General features: G+C 50.8%; 1 protein-coding gene across 1 annotated transcript; it reads right to left on the reverse strand.

The window, feature by feature from the left end:
- Positions 1–1964: 1964 nt before the first annotated feature.
- On the reverse strand, positions 1965–7533 carry KRT9 (keratin 9). Its single transcript, XM_036069196.2, is given in 8 exon segments — positions 1965–2035; positions 2512–2990; positions 3372–3595; positions 3720–3845; positions 4523–4684; positions 4960–5116; positions 5236–5318; positions 6883–7533. Coding segments are annotated over 8 exon segments (1953 nt in total).
- Positions 7534–15427: the final 7894 nt, after the last annotated feature.

The following is a 15427-nucleotide window of genomic DNA, read 5'->3' on the forward strand; positions in this document are numbered from 1 at the left end:
TGGCTTATACAAAATAAAATTGAGTTTCCAGAAAATTCCTGTTGTAATAAAGAAGGAATGCAACCAGTTAAGGAAATGGGAATGTTGGAATGGAGTTATCATATGGAACCCATTCAACGATTCTCCAACTATGAGAGCCCAGAAGACACTGTGTAGACTCTGGCAATTAAGATATACCTAGATAAGAGGGAACACAGCATCTGAAAAGCACAGTAGCAGTGTTCTATGAGAATGTGGGTGAGAGATGCTACCACTGAATGAGAATCCCTATTTCAATAACAATGAGATTCTACGTGGCAGAGGACAAGTAGGGGCATTTTAATGCTGGACGGCTAGAAAAGTAGGTAGAATGATAAAATCTGTAGGGATCTATGATTATTATGGTCAGTTGGTCATGGGTCTCTAAAACCAAAATATAGGGGCACCTGGGTGGCTCAGTCGGTTAAGCGTCTGCCTTCAGCTCAGGTCATGATCCCAGGGTCCTGGGATCGAGCTCCACATCGTGCTCCCTGCTCAGCAGGAAGCCTGCTTCTCCCTCTCCCACTCCCCCTGCTTGTGTTCCCGCTCTCGCTGTCTTTCTCTCTCTCTCTGTCAAATAAATAAATAAAATCTTTAGAAAAAAAATAAATAAAAAAAATAAAACCAAAATATATCAGCAGCCCACCAAGGTCCTGATTCAGTCAGGATTCCATTTTAAATAACAGAACAAACCTCATTTTTTAACAGAAAGGAATTTAATACAGAGCATTAGGTGCTTACAAAATCATAAGAAGACTGGATGAGCAGACTCTAGATTGGGCATCTAGGAATAGCTTCCAGATTAACACCACAGAACCAGCCCCAAGGGAACTCCTGGTCTGTCACAATCAGAAAGCTTGGGAATCTGTAAGCCAGAACCAGATCTGTTGACCCCAGGACCATATAGTACCTACTAGATCTATACCAGCAAAAACATTCCCCACTCTAGACCTCTCCCCACTCGACTCATGTCCCACAGAAGTGTAAGTGACTGGGAAAATCTAAATTGCATCTACAGCCATAGCTGTAAGGGAATCTGGGAAAGCTAGGTCTGAGATTATCCACCTTTAGAGTACAGGAATGCTCACTAGAAGGATGTGGGACTGATATGAGCAAGTCGGTCTTCCATAGGTGCCCCAATTCCCTCTCCCGCACTCCAAAAAGAAAACTTTAGGTCAAAAAGAGGCCTGTCTCAAGCCCCATGATAGAGAATGACAGACTCATCTAATCCCAAAACCAGAACTAGCTCAGAGATGCAGAGGGCTTTGAATAAAGGGAAGTCCAGGTATCCTTGAGGAAGGACTTTGCAATAACATCATAAGCACATAGTGTATGTCTACTTCCAATCTTCCCCATAGGAACCTGTGGGCATTTACAAGAGTAACTATATACTGGGGGAAGAGAAATACCCAGACCTTCATGGATTATTGGACACTGACTCCACACTAACTCTAATCTTTGAAAATTGGAGGTTAACATAACAACACTGTGGTTTACCAGTTAGACTGGAAGCTTATGTGGGTATATGTTATATCTGTCATTTTTGATTACTATTCTTTTCCAGGTACATCCAAAAACTACATTTCCCAGCCTTCTTTGCTGGGAAATGAGGTTCTGCACCATGTGAGTTTTAATTTACTTAATCACTCTAAAGGATTGTGTCAAGAAGACACCACTGCCATTGCTCCTGGGCACAGAATTGTAGCTCAAACTGTTGATGTTGGGCACTGCATATCTCTGCAGAGCCACCATTTCTGTGGCCTCAATAAACTGTGTGTCTCTGCCCCAGCTCTGTTCATGCCATATTAGATTCCACCCAGTGCTTCCTTCACATTCAAATCAGTCTTGTGTGGGAGCACCTGGTTGGCAGAGCTGTGTCACATGTTCATGCCCTTGCTGCAAGGGAGGTTGGAAAAGCAAGTTTCTGGCTTCTCCCTTGGGGAGCCTTAGACTGAAGATGGGCAGTTCTCCAAGTAGAGGTAGAGAGAAGATATAAAGTGGTAAGAGAAGAAGACAGCTAGTAGCAGGAAGAGAACCAGGGAACAGAGTAACCCGTTGCATAGTAAGGGGTGTAGCACTAGCGAAAGAATCACAAACTCTCACTGCTCCAGCAACCTACTAGAGCCATCTTGGACCCAGAGACTTCATTCAGCTTCCATCTTCATAAATCCCCAGATCTTGAGTTTTCCTGAGCTTCTGTGCCACTCCTGTCCTACGTTTACCTTTATGTAACCTCTCCCCCAATAATTTGGTCAATCTATGGCAAATTGCTTTCCAAAGATCAATATACCCCATTCCACATGCTGATCTTCAATGTGACATTAACACTCCTCCATCTTGAGATGGGGTTTGTACTTGTTTTCTATTTCTGCTTAACAAATTACTGCAAATGTAGAAGCTTAAAGCAGCACCCATGTATTAGCTCACAGCTCTGCAGGGGTTCTCTCTGAAGGGTATCACAAGGCTGAAATCAAGGTGTCGACCAGTCCTTACCTTGTTTATCATCACATTCACCAGATTTGGAGGAAGAGGACTGGGACTGAGATGGTCTTCCGCTTCCTCCTTTGGACCCACTTCCTTCTTCATAGCCACCACCACTTCCTCCTACAGAACTACTTCTTCCCCCAGAGCTGCCTCCACTTCCTCCCCTGCCTCCACTTCCTCCTCCAGAACTACTTCCTCCTCCGTAGCTGCCTCCACTTCCTCCTCCAGAACTACTTCCTCCACCATAGCTGCCTCCACTTCCTCCTCCGTGGCTGCCTCCACTTCTTCCTCCAGAACTACTTCCTCCACCATAACTGCCACCACTTCCTCCTCCGTGGCTGCCTCCAGTTCTTCCTCCAGAACTACTTCCTCCGCCATAGCTGCCTCCACTTCCTCCCCAGGATCCTCTTCCATGACTGCCTCCACTTCCACCTTGATATCTACTTCTGCCACCTCCAAAGTGACTTCGTCCAGATTCATGAGATACACTGAGAAGGAAAGATAACACAGAGAGAAAAATTAGTGACCCCACATACATATTCAAGGATGGACCTGGACAGAGTCAGGACCCAAATGTGAATCTTCCTAAGGTTTCCTTCTGCAAGGTAGAGGATAGGCTGGACTGGCACCACAGCTTGAAGGGAGAGCCTCCCTCTCCCTGGAGCAAGGACTAGTCCCTTCTCTCATTGTTACCAACCTCCTTTCCCAAAGCCCAAATGCCTTGAGGTTCCCTTACAGGATGAAGAAGTCCTCAAGCCATCAGACCCTTGTGTACAGGAACTTCCCCAGCTGCCTCTATCCAGAGGGACAGATGTAGTGTCAGGAGCTTAGAAATTCCTAGGGATTCCACAGAGTCCTGGGGAACCTACAAGTCCTCCTGGCCACCCTCAAGGAGGCTGTGGTAGGTCTTAATTTCCTGCTCCAGCCGTGTCTTGATGTTGAGCAGAAGGCTGTATTCCTGATTCTGGCATTCAATCTCTTCCCGGATCTCAGTGATCTGGCCCTCGAGGTTACTGATCTGCTCCTGCAACTGCTGCAGCTGGCCACAGTAGTGGTTCTTGGTGTCTTCCAAGGACTTCTCCAGGGCTGATTTCTAGGAGGCAGGAGGAGGCTATAAGAGGGATGCTACATCATAGCTCCTCCCCTTCCCACTCCAGTGATCATGCCAAGCCTTCAGTGCCTCACTCTGGCAGAGGATCTAGAGCAGAACTACCAACCTTGCTGAGCTGAGACTGCAGCTCAATCTCCATCTCCTGGTTGCTGTGCCAGAGCTGGGTCACCTCCTTGTGGTTAGACTCCATCTCCCGGCCACTATTCATCACCTCCTGCTCCATCTGGCTCATCTGAAAACCCAAGAGCTCAATGAGAACCAGGCTGTATCAGAGACTACCATGGGCAAGGCTCTGCCCCACTTATCAGGACATTTGCCTCCAGGGCCAAGAGTGAGCCAAAAACAAAGACAAGTCATCCTGAGTTCTGGGTCTGCTAGTTAGCCAAGGTAATCCAGTCCTCTCAACTTAACATTCCCTCTCAGCAAGGCTTCAAGACTCTTCACACTTGTCCCCAAACCACCTTTCTAACCTTATTTCAAACTGACCCCAAACACACACACACACACTACAGATATGCCCTCATGTGCCAGGGTCTATGCTAGGCACTGGAGGCCCATCAGAGAGCTCAGTGTGGCATGAGAGGCACACCATGTACCTCTACTAGATTCTGATGGCACATAGCCTTACATGAGTTGTTCATGCTCTGCCTTGTTCACATATGTAATAAACTGTGAGCTTCTTGAGGGCAGCAGTCTTATTTGGCTCATCTCTGAGACATCAGGACTTCACATAAAACCTGGTACTGACAAGCTACTCAATAATTGTGTTTGCGGTTTAATGAATGAAGATGGACAGATGATAGCTGGACTAAGAGATAGAGGGGTGGGAGAATAGAGAGATGGGGTGGAGGAGTGGAAGGATCCATGGAAGAGAGAGAGAAGGTTGAATGGGTAGCCCATTCTGCTGACCTGAGTCTCGTATTGCTCCTCAATGTCCCTACAGTTCTTAGCACTGATCTGCTCATACTCCTCGCGCATGTCATTGAGGATCTTGGTGAGATCTTTGCCAGGAGCAGCATTTATCTCCACACTGACATCTCCAGAGTTCTGCCCAGTCAGCTGGTTCATCTCCTGCCAGGAACAAAGGAGATGTGAGGTCAAGGGGTGGGATCCTCTCCACCAACTTTTAGCCCTCCCCACTCCCTCCCCAGAGGTACAAAAAAGAGGCACAGCTGTGAAGGCAAAGCCCAACCACCACCATAGGCACTGCAAAGGAGGCACTGAGAGTGTCCTTAAGAGTCAGGGAAAGGATGTCTCCCAGGCAGTGCCCCATAGCTGTCCCCTCACTGTCTCTGCACTTCTGTTCCTCCTTCTCCTCAATAAGCCACAAGTAGCCAGGACTGTACCTCCTGATGATTCTTCTTGAGGGCAACCAGTTCCTCCTGCAGAGACTCATACTGCATCTCCAGGTCAGACTTTTGCATGGTCAGATCATCTAGCACCTTCCACAAGCCATTGATGTCAGCATCCACTCCTTGTCACAGGCTGTTCTCCATCTCATACCTGCAGACCATCCACAGGTAGGAAATGAGCAAGAGGGCACCAGTCCCTATTGGGACCTTCAGAGCACTAGGGGGTAGAGAAAGATTTATGACAGCAGAGGGAGTGGGAGCAGGACTCACTTCATCCTGAAGTCATCCAACGTCATGCAAGTGTTGTCAAGATCCAGGAGAATCTTATTGCTGTTCACTGTGATGTTCACAATCTAAAAAAAAAAAAGAGGAGATGGCATGGAACTCACGCTTCCCTGCTATGACTCACTGCTGGGAGGGCAAGAAGCCAGGCAAAGCCATAAGAGATGAGGACCCCATCCAGGAAGATGATTAAGAGGTAAGAGGAGCTTCCAACAGCTACTACAAGGCACAGACCCCTCACAGGCTTCAGCAAGGATGTCCAGTATGGCATTCATTCATTCATTCATTCATTCAACAAATATTTGAAGATTTACTACAAAAGACACTGTGGAGTTTAGAGATCAATGAGATATTGCTACTCAAGGAGCCCACAATCAACTACCACATCCAAAGTTATCATAGAAGAGATCAAGGAAAGGAGAGATGACATATGGCTATAGGAGATCAAGAAAGACTTCAGGGAGGAGGTGACAACTGAATTGGTCCCTGAAGGATAGCTAAGATTGCACATGGATAAAGAGATCAAAGAGGTTTGGGGTAGAAGAAACAGGATATCTAGAGGTTGTTTATCAGAAGTTGTAAAGGCAAGGGGAACAAGTGGGAACAGCAAATTAGCTAGACTGTGAGCTCCTCGAGACAGAGACCAAGTCTGGTACATCACCATGTCTGCCAAGGGCAACATTGAGGGTAGTCATTCACTAAATTGAGTGAATAAATAAATGGATAGATGGACATGTGGATGGATGGATGAGTGGATAGATGGATGGATGGTGGGAGGATGGGTAGATGGGGGGAGCATGTGGGAGGAATGGAAGAGTGGATATATTACTTCCATCCCCAGAGTTCTAGATCCTGTTCATCACCTAAACAACTAGCATGTGTACCTGGAAATATCAAGACAGGCCTCTATAGAAGCCCAGGAGAAGTAGGAAGGAAGAAACACAGCTTCTAATTTTCCAAACTAGAAAGCTCTAAATTCTTAGGGCGTGAGAGGAGAGAAAGGCACAGATTTTCTCCTCTCTTGAGCCATATGATCTACCTGTTTAGGGCAGTAGCACTCTTAGCTCTTTTTCATAGGATTACAGAAGTTTCAAACCAACAGGGACCTAAGAGCTGGTCTGCCCATCTTCTGCATTAAATGCACAGGAGAACAGGTACAGAGAGGCATCAGGTTTCCCAAGATCACACAGTGAATTGATGGCAGACCCAGGACTGCATCACTGGCTCTCAGGGGAGTGCCTCCATCTCTATGCTCCCTCCACACTGCCTCTTCATTCCCATCCTGGGACCAGGCCAAGAGGAGACCCCCCACATCCAGTCCCAGGCTCCCCCATGTTAATCTAAGCCTCTTCTCTGCTCTGCTCAGACTCTGAAAGTTAGGAACATGGTGATGAAAGCCCAGAGCACAGGCCAAAGTCCCAGCCCTGGTGCCATCAAGAACCAAACACAGTTTGCTTCTGATGAAAGTATAATGTTTCCAAAAAATGGACCCCCTGACTGTTACCTAAGCTTAGAGTCTAGCATCTGACATTTTTTGGAAGATAAGGCATGTGAGTGTGTGTGTGTATGTGTGCGTGAGTGTGAGAGAGAGAGACAGAGAGACCAGGAGAGAAGGAACAGAGTTTCCCCACTTACCTGGTTCTTGAGGTCTTCAATAGTGTCATAGTAGGAGGAGTAATCCCTATGGAAGGCCCTGGGCCCCTGCTTGTCATACCAGTCTCGGATCTTATTCTCCAGTTCCTTGTTGGCATTCTCCAGTGCTTGCACTTTATCCAAGTAGGAGGCCAGCCGGAAATTGAGGTCCTGCATGGTGGTCTTCTCATCAGCACCCAGAATACCACCAGCACCACTGTCAAAGCCACTGCCAAAGCCCCCAGGCCCCCCAAAGCCTCCTCCAAAACCACCACCAAAGCCTCCTCCAGAACCACCCCCAAAGCCTCCTCCAGAACTACCACCAAAGCCCCCAGAGCCCCCAAAGCTTCCTCCAGATCCATCCCCAAAGCATCCTCCAGAACCACCACTGAAACCCCTAGAACGTCCACCAAAGCTACCAGCACTAGAACCACCCCCAGATCCTCCACCGTAGCTGGAGCCAAAACTGCCACCACCTCCCTTCCCACAGGCCCCAGAGCTCCCCACTCCGTAGCTACTGGAAGAGCTGAATCGGCCCCCTCCTCCACCAGCCCCTGAGCAGCTCATGTGGCTGAATGAGGACATCATGATGCCCCCACTGCCCCCAGAGCTGTTGCGGCCCCACGGGGAGGACATGAACTGTCTGCAGCTCATGGCTGGCCCTGCTGCTGCTCGTGGGCTAGGAAGCAGTCATCAGAGTGTTGCTAGCTCCCGAGTGCAGGGTACAGAGCCGTCCCCAAGGCTTCCTACTTATACCCCCAGCTGAAGGTGGCACACCTAGGTGTGCCCTCTGTCTGCACCAGCCTCCCCCCACAGACCTGAAGGAGGTCTGGGATCGGGAGGCGGCAGGGCTGCCCCGGGCTCAGCGTCCTTTGGTGACTGCCCGGAGGCAGCCCAGCCTTTCTCCATTGTGTGGGGTAATTTAGTGATATTAGGCTGTCAGGGGCACCATAAATCAGCTCTGCTGCCAAGGGGGTACCTAGATCCTAGAGTTTGGTCTCTAGCTGGCCCGACTGCCAGTCTGACTTAGCCCCTCTGGGATAGAAACTCCCAGGAGTAGAGTCACCTCCCTCATTGATGATCATCACCATCTGTCCCCCTCCCTGCTCCCACCTTGTGCCCACTGTGGGGGAGCTAGGACTGGGGTACCAAGGAGTTACCATAGAGGACGGGGGAGCCCCTGCCCACAGAGAGCTGCCAGTAGAGTGAGGAGCCCAGCCCCCGCCCTCTCAGAGCCCCAGTCTGATGGGGAGCCCAGTCCTTGCTCTCAGAGACTCCAGTCTGATGAAGGAGACAATGGCATGGCAGAGAGGCTGAGACGGTGACAAAGCAGCATGCCCACCAGCACTCGGACCCGGCAAGCCGGGCTCACACAAAGGACGCAGGAGAAATAAGGCAGTGCTGATGTTGGCTGACCTTTGAGCAGGAAGGCAAGAGGCTGGACTGTCCTGGTCCTTCATCAGGGCCCAGCAGTGGGTATGGAATTGACCTTGGTTGACTGCCCAGCCCGTACTGAGCCCTGGGAGGGGGATCCAGAGATGTGTGGCTTTTCCAGCCCTCCTGGAATTTGCAAGCCCCCTGCGCTGGGCAGAAAGTCGGAAGTATGTTCTGGTGAGCAAGGCCAGAAGACAGAGGTAAGGAAGGCAGGGGGCTCTGGTGCCAGACTACCCGAGTCAACCCCAGCTCCCTGCTCATGAGCTGTGTGACTTCGGCAAGTTATGTAAGTACTCGGTGCCTCTGTTCCTTCCTCTGTAAAAAGATGTTGTTAATGGTATGTCCATCTCTTAGGAAGAGAAGCATGAGAAGTGCTCGAGAAACAGTTTGACTGCCTCTGATCATTCAACCGCAGCAGCCCTCTGGACTCTGCCCTCACCTGCATCTTTGCCATCAGCTCGTAGCTGCTCTCCCTGCCTCTCTCAGGCCTGACTCTTCCTTTCCACACCCGGGTGCGACCCCATCACTCCAGGCACTTCCCTTCACCTCCAAGATAAGGTCCACCTTCCTGGCACTCAAGGCCCATACCGATCTTTCCATTCCAGCCCCATCTGCTGTCATTGCCCAGACCCCCTAACCCAATCCTGCAATCCTCCCGAACGCCCTTCAAACCTCAGATAATGCTCAGAGCTTCCAGTTTGCTCCAATTCAAATATCCCTCCATCTTTTCTACCCAGAGACTCCTACTCATCTTTGGTGACCCATCTCTGTGCCCCCTCCTTCTTGAAGCCCTCCTGTGTCCTCTCCCTTTGGCTTTGCACTTTGCTCCATTGTTCAATCTTGTACTTGTCCCGGTACCCAGCATCATGTCTCATCCAACTAAGATCCCAACACATATGGAATAAAAGAAGGATAACCGGTCACTCCAGGTAGGAGATGCTAAGAACTAAAGATGAGAAGAGAGACTCCAGGTGGTTAGCAACAGCTTCTGGAAAAGGCAATGACCTCTGGGCTGTAGCTACAGGATGCTCAGGCTTCATAAAGGACCAATGTTTCTTTTTTTTTTTCTTTTTTTTTTTAATTTTTTTATTGTTATGTTAATCCCCATACATTACATCATTAGTTTTAGATATAGTGTTCCATGATTCATTGTTTGTGCATAACACCCAGTGCTCCATGCAGAACGTGCCCTCCTCAATACCCATCACCAGGCTAACCCATCCTCCCAACCCCCTCCCCTCTAGAACCCTCAGTTTGTTTTTCAGAGTCCATTGAAGGACCAATGTTTCTTGAGATGCTTTTAGGCAACACACGGAGACTCTGTGAAATAATTTTGAGTCACTTGGTGAGAAAAACATTCCTTTTTCTATTTTTCAACCTTCCAATCAGTCAAAGAGAAAATCTCAATCTGACCCTACAGCCCCTTCAACACACTTCCCTAGTTGCCAATCGCAGTTTCACAAACCAAAACTGGCCTTGGGCTCAGAGCCTGTAGGAAGCAACAGCATCTAGTTAGAAGTTAAGTATTTATTTATGTCATTTCCATCTATTTCTGGCAAGTGATTCTGATTTTCATTTTTTGGTAGTAACAGAGTAGTACAGGATTTCCTTCATAAACATCTATTCGTTAAAATGACAGGTAAACTGATGTACCAAAATGCAGTAACTATTTAAATGGGTCGTACAAAATATTAATATAAAATATTAAATATCAAATAAAAAATTAAACAGGGAGTACAAAAAAATCTTGAAGGCATTTTGTGAATGCCTAACACACGGGAACTTACACCACGGTTGGGGGCAAGCATGTTGTTTGTAAACCTTTCCCGGGTTGCCTGCGATGTGATTGGAGCCCTGGGAAGGCCCTAGCCTTTTTTTGCCTCCTCCCCTGATCCCCATGTGATGCTGCCACCCCGGGATGTACCCCCCAGGTCTTGGATGCCCGAGCCGGATACAGGAGGGGTTGGCAGAGTTGGGGTAAGCAGGGGAGGCCAGAGCCAGAAGAGCAGCCCCTCTCGGGCCCTGCACGTGCATTCTCTGCAAATGCATTCGTGTTGGGGTAGGGGGTGGTCCTAAAAGTCTAGGTCTGACTGGGTTGGGGCAATCGGGACCTGCCTGACTGACCAGAAGCTTCCAGCTGGGGTACCCCTACCCAGCTGACTTTCGTGAGAGAGCCCATTTCCAGCCCGGGTCCAGAGCCCTCCAAATTCTGCCCTCAGCCACCTCCTCCCTCCACCATCGGGGCTGGCCCTAACCCACACACAGCTCAGAACAGCAGGTGGTAACCCTCCGAATTCCATGGCAGCTACCAGGGAAGGCTGGACTGCCGGTGGGGACACCCATGTCCCAGGGGGACAGCGAGGCGAGGACCTAACAGTTCATGTACTCCAGGTCGACTGTCACAGCTGGCTCTCCCTGAACTTTGGACTTGGCTGGCCAATTTCCTACATGCACTGAGGAAACACTGGTCACTGCCAGCCCCCCTCCCTTCCCTGAGTGCTAAGGGGTCCAGGCCTTTCTCCCACCTCTGGGCTCTCCCTGCACATCTGCTCCGGGGCTTGTCACCCTCTCCCGAGCTCTCTGTCTCTCTGCTCTCTCCATCTGGCACCCCTCACTGGGGCTCAGGGAAGCAGTGGAGTGGAGAGAGAAGGGGCTGCCTCCCAGCCCCACCTTCCCTGCCCTGGGGCCCTGGCCTCAGTTTCCTCATGAGAAGCCCTTCCATACACGGTTGTCAGGGGCCATAAATACAGTGCACGCATCAGGCCTTTTCTGGAGGGGTCTCTGGATGAATTTCCAACTGCGGCCCTGCTCCCCACATCGGACAGTCCCCTCCACACCTACCTCCAGTGTCAAGAGGAGCTTGCTGCGCTGGACAGTCCTGCGGCCGGGAAATGAGACCCTCCTCCCGTAGTCCCTGGGCGCCGTCCCTTCCCTCCCCCCCAAGTTCTCCCTGTCTGGCACAGGGATCTAGACTCCGGAAGATGGGTTCAGGGATGGGGGAGGCTCGCAGAGCCCTGGCCTGGGTGAGCGATTTCTTCTGGCTCTCTCTCCTACCCTCTCAGGGCTCAGGGGCTGCCCTCGGAGTCCCACCTGAAACCCCTCCCGCAGGAAACCTCCAGAGCACAGGTGAGAAATAGCACACACTCAGCTCAGGGCACCCTGGCGCCTGAGACCCAGGGCGGATCTGCGCTGCCTTTGCAGCCCCCTGGGCAAGGCTGCAGCCCGCACCCACCAAGCCAGCACCCACAGTGCAGGCCCTGCTCGCCGAGGGGGAGGGAGTGGGACACAAGGGGCTGCTAGGACTCAGGTGAACAGAGGAGCAGAGAGGAAACCAGATGCCACCTATGAGGTGTCCCCAGAGGGCAGGGGTAAGAGGACTGGGGCGTGAGGGGACAAGGACAGCCTTCCTCGGACCACAGGGGCCCTGCTGCTTGCTGGAACCAGCCGCTCACACCCCGCGCTTGCTGTGTCACTGGGCCCCACGTGGGGCCCAGGGAGCGCCCTGAGTCATCGTGCGTGGCTGTTCTGGGAGGCAGGCGTGGGCCCGCCGGCCAGCATCTCCATTATCCATCAAGGCAGGGACTGCCCACTGGCTTGGGGTCAACGCTTCTTTCTTCACATCTTAGGCGCCTGCCACCACCCGACGTAGCCAGACCCCATGACAGCAGGGGCCCTGGGCAAGGGTGCGAGGACATACCTAGCAAGGAGGTCCAGAGCACCAGCTTTTGGAGCCAGACAGGTCTGAGTCCAAAGCCAAGTTCTTCCACTCATTTGGGGAAAGTTGCTTCCCCTCGCTGACTCTCGATTTCCTCACTGTACGTTGGGATTCATCTTTTCTTGAGTACTTACTACATTCCAGGCATTGTCCTGAGGACTTGGGATAAAGCGGTGAGCAAGCCAGACATTAGCCCCTACCTTCTTGGACACTTACGGGATAAAACAGACCCTCAAGAATAAATGTATAACTCAAAACAAGGGTGAGGGCTATTGGTGGGGAAATGGGGAGCACATAAGGAAGGTGTGGCCCCATCTGAGAAATCAGGCCCCCCTGAGAAAGAGACACTTCAGTGAAGGGTGAGTAGGAGCGAGCCAGGAGAGGAGCATCCTCGGGAAAGCATAGACAGCATGTGCAAATGTCCTGAGGTGGGAAGGAGCATCATGACTGCAAAGGCAGAAGACCAATGTGGCTAAAGGGTTGATGGTGAGGCTTAAAAGAGCTAATGTAAAGCTACTTGTGTGGGTCCAGCACCTAGTGAGACATTTTCCTGTCGGTGGCATTGTGCCTCCCCCCTAACTTCCCCTGGAACCCTGTGGACAACTTGGGTTCTCAGCCATCTCTCTTGTTATCAGTCTGCCCCTCTGGTCTATTGAGCCCCTAGTAAGATCAAGAACCTATGCTCAGTGGGGGCAGGGGAGGAGGGCACACAAAGGTTGGAGGACCATAATTTCTTCCATCAAGGAACCTCCAGGGCTCCAGACAAGACCCCCATTGCTTTGCCTGCCCTGTTGTATTTAATCATCACAATTGTTTAATGAGGTACATACCAATTCTTAGATCATTTTACCACTGACTAAATTGAGGCTCAGAGAGCCTAAGTGTCTTGGCCACAGCCTAGGAGCTAAATGAACAGAAGGTAGAACAGGGCTTGTCCTGCAGTGAGAAGGAGCTAAGACGGGCACAAGGCTCCAGGCTCCCTCTCTCCACCCCTAGCCTCACACACCTTCTGGGGTCCCCTCTGCCTTCCTCCTCACTTTGCCGCTCTCCTTGTTTCAGTCTGTCTCAATGTACCCCCATATTCCTCCACACATGAAAGAGCAAATTTCAACAAATATGTGTGAGTGAGTGAATGAATGAACGAATGAATGGTCCTCACTGCCTAGTCCTAGCCCAAGGCCTTCACTCTCATCTCCCTCTGACTCTGTTTCTGACCCTCTCTCTGTCTCTGACTCTGTCTATATGCATTTGTTTCTATCTCTGTATCTCTTTTTACCCTTTCTCCCATGCCAAGATGCCCCAAAGTTTGTAAGGGTACCTCAAAGGAAAAAGCTTCCTTTCCCAGGCCTGGCCCTACAGCTCATGGTGTCCCACAGGGAAGCCCCAGCAGGAAAGTGCTGGCCCAGCAAAAGGCAAAGGAGGAACTGCTGGTGCATGTCCTGTCTGCCCGAGGCAAGGCCCTTGCCTGGGAAGTCCCTAGCATCCCCTTGTCCCCTCTGTGGCAGCATCCAAGCTCAATGAGGTGGGCCATGCCAGGACATCAGGACCTCTGGCCTCCTGGGCCTCAGGCGTCCTTGGGGCTGCCCCCTCTGACACTCGGCTGTAGGACTAGTTGGCTACATTACCCAAACCAGGTCATCTGTGGCCTTGAGGAAGAGCCTTTCACCAGATCAGGTAACCACAGGACGATATGCCACTTGGGTACATCAAGTTCCCTGGACACAGTTGAGTTCCTCTCACAATAAAAAGGGCCCCCAAAACTAAAGAGGACCCAGTATTTCAAGGCGGGCCCATCCATAAGACAAAAACCTTGGAGTCAGCTAGGAAAAAATTGATACTGGTCCCGTGGGGCTCTCAGCCTCGTCCCATCCCTGAGAGAGAACCCAGCAGGAAGGAAGCACAAGCCTGGTCCAGGACCAGAGGCCTGAGCACCTGGTCCGCTTTCAGTCTGTATGACCCAGAAAAGGCCTCCGTCCCCCTAAGTTGACAAGGTTGGAGGAGCCGTCTCCCACACTCCTCCGGCGCTGCCCTTCTATGCTCTGAGAGGGCGGGGAGAGAGGATCAATCCTACCAAAATGCATAGGCCAGAAAGGAGCCAGAGAGGCCCTGTGACCTGCCCCAGGCCTCCGAGAGGCAATTCCTTCTGCCTCCACTAGACTGTGCTGTGGAGTCACTTTCCTGGTTTCCTATCATTCAGACCTGGGGTGGCGGTGGGGGAGGCAGTCTTGCCATGGTCAGAGAGTCTGGCCCGGGTCTTTAGGTGGGTTCTTGTGGTGCCAGGCCTTGTGAACAAGAGCACTGGTCAGCAGCAGGACCCAAAGTGTTGACTCCGCTCTTCCCAGGGGAGTATGGTGGTAGGGGACCCCAGAGAGGGGTGGACTCCAAGTGGGACTCTGGTATGGCAGCTCTGCCTGTTCTTTTCCTCTGGGGCCCAGACAAGGTGGAAGCCCCTCAAGGCCCACTGTTTGAGTTCTTTCCCTCCCCCCGCCCCCCCACTACTGAACCTGCTTTCAGCCAGGTGACCTCCAACCGCTATCTTTACCATGAAGCAAGCCCACTCCCCCTACATTCTCTCCAAACAGTAATGGAAGCCAGTCAAGAGGAGGGGAAGCTCACCACACCACACTCAAGTCTAAAATATCTCACATTCTATATTCTTCTAAGCAGATCTCTTTTGGAGGTAGAAGCTTTAATCTCCCACCACCTCCACAGCAGAGTGATGTCTGGGAATCCTTACAAAGTCTGGAACATTCTAGGCTTCAGTCCTCATGGGTGACTGCTGATAGGTTTGGCTCTTTTTCCAGGTCCATGTGGCCTCCCAAATGTGAGCCACTCCTCAGATTCCTGCCACACATGAGTTCATTGCCCAGCTGAGAACACTAGTCCCTACGGTCCAGCATCCTTAGGGATATCGTGTGGGTCCTATCACTCTTAGGGCCACAAAACCATCCCTTCCCAGGAGCTTCCAAGGAAACTCCTTCAAATGCCCTCCTCTCTGAGTTATCCCCTCATACCTCTGAAATTAATCATTCATCTCCAGAATGGAGCACCTTCCCCCAGACATCACCCCAGATAAACCCTTCTTAATGCCAAAACTCAGGTAAAAAGACATCCCAGAGTTTCAGGAACACAAAGCAGGCCTCTCTTCCCTGGGCTGAAGATGAGGTGAAGAGAAACCAACATCACTTCATTCCAATTCCTAATAACTCACCCTCTTACTCCACCATTTATAGAGCACCAACTACGTGCCAACCACAATGCTAAACTCTTTGCCTGTATGAGATCATCCAATCTACCATTGGCCTTATGTGGTAAGGGTTTTCATTCCCTATTTTGTAAAATTTCCAAATTCTTCCAGGCTAGTCAGTGTGGGAGCCAGGACTCCAACGCAGAATGTCT

The sequence above is a fragment of the Halichoerus grypus genome, chromosome 2, assembly GCF_964656455.1.
Source record: "Halichoerus grypus chromosome 2, mHalGry1.hap1.1, whole genome shotgun sequence".
In the NCBI taxonomy this organism is placed as follows: domain Eukaryota; kingdom Metazoa; phylum Chordata; class Mammalia; order Carnivora; family Phocidae; genus Halichoerus; species Halichoerus grypus.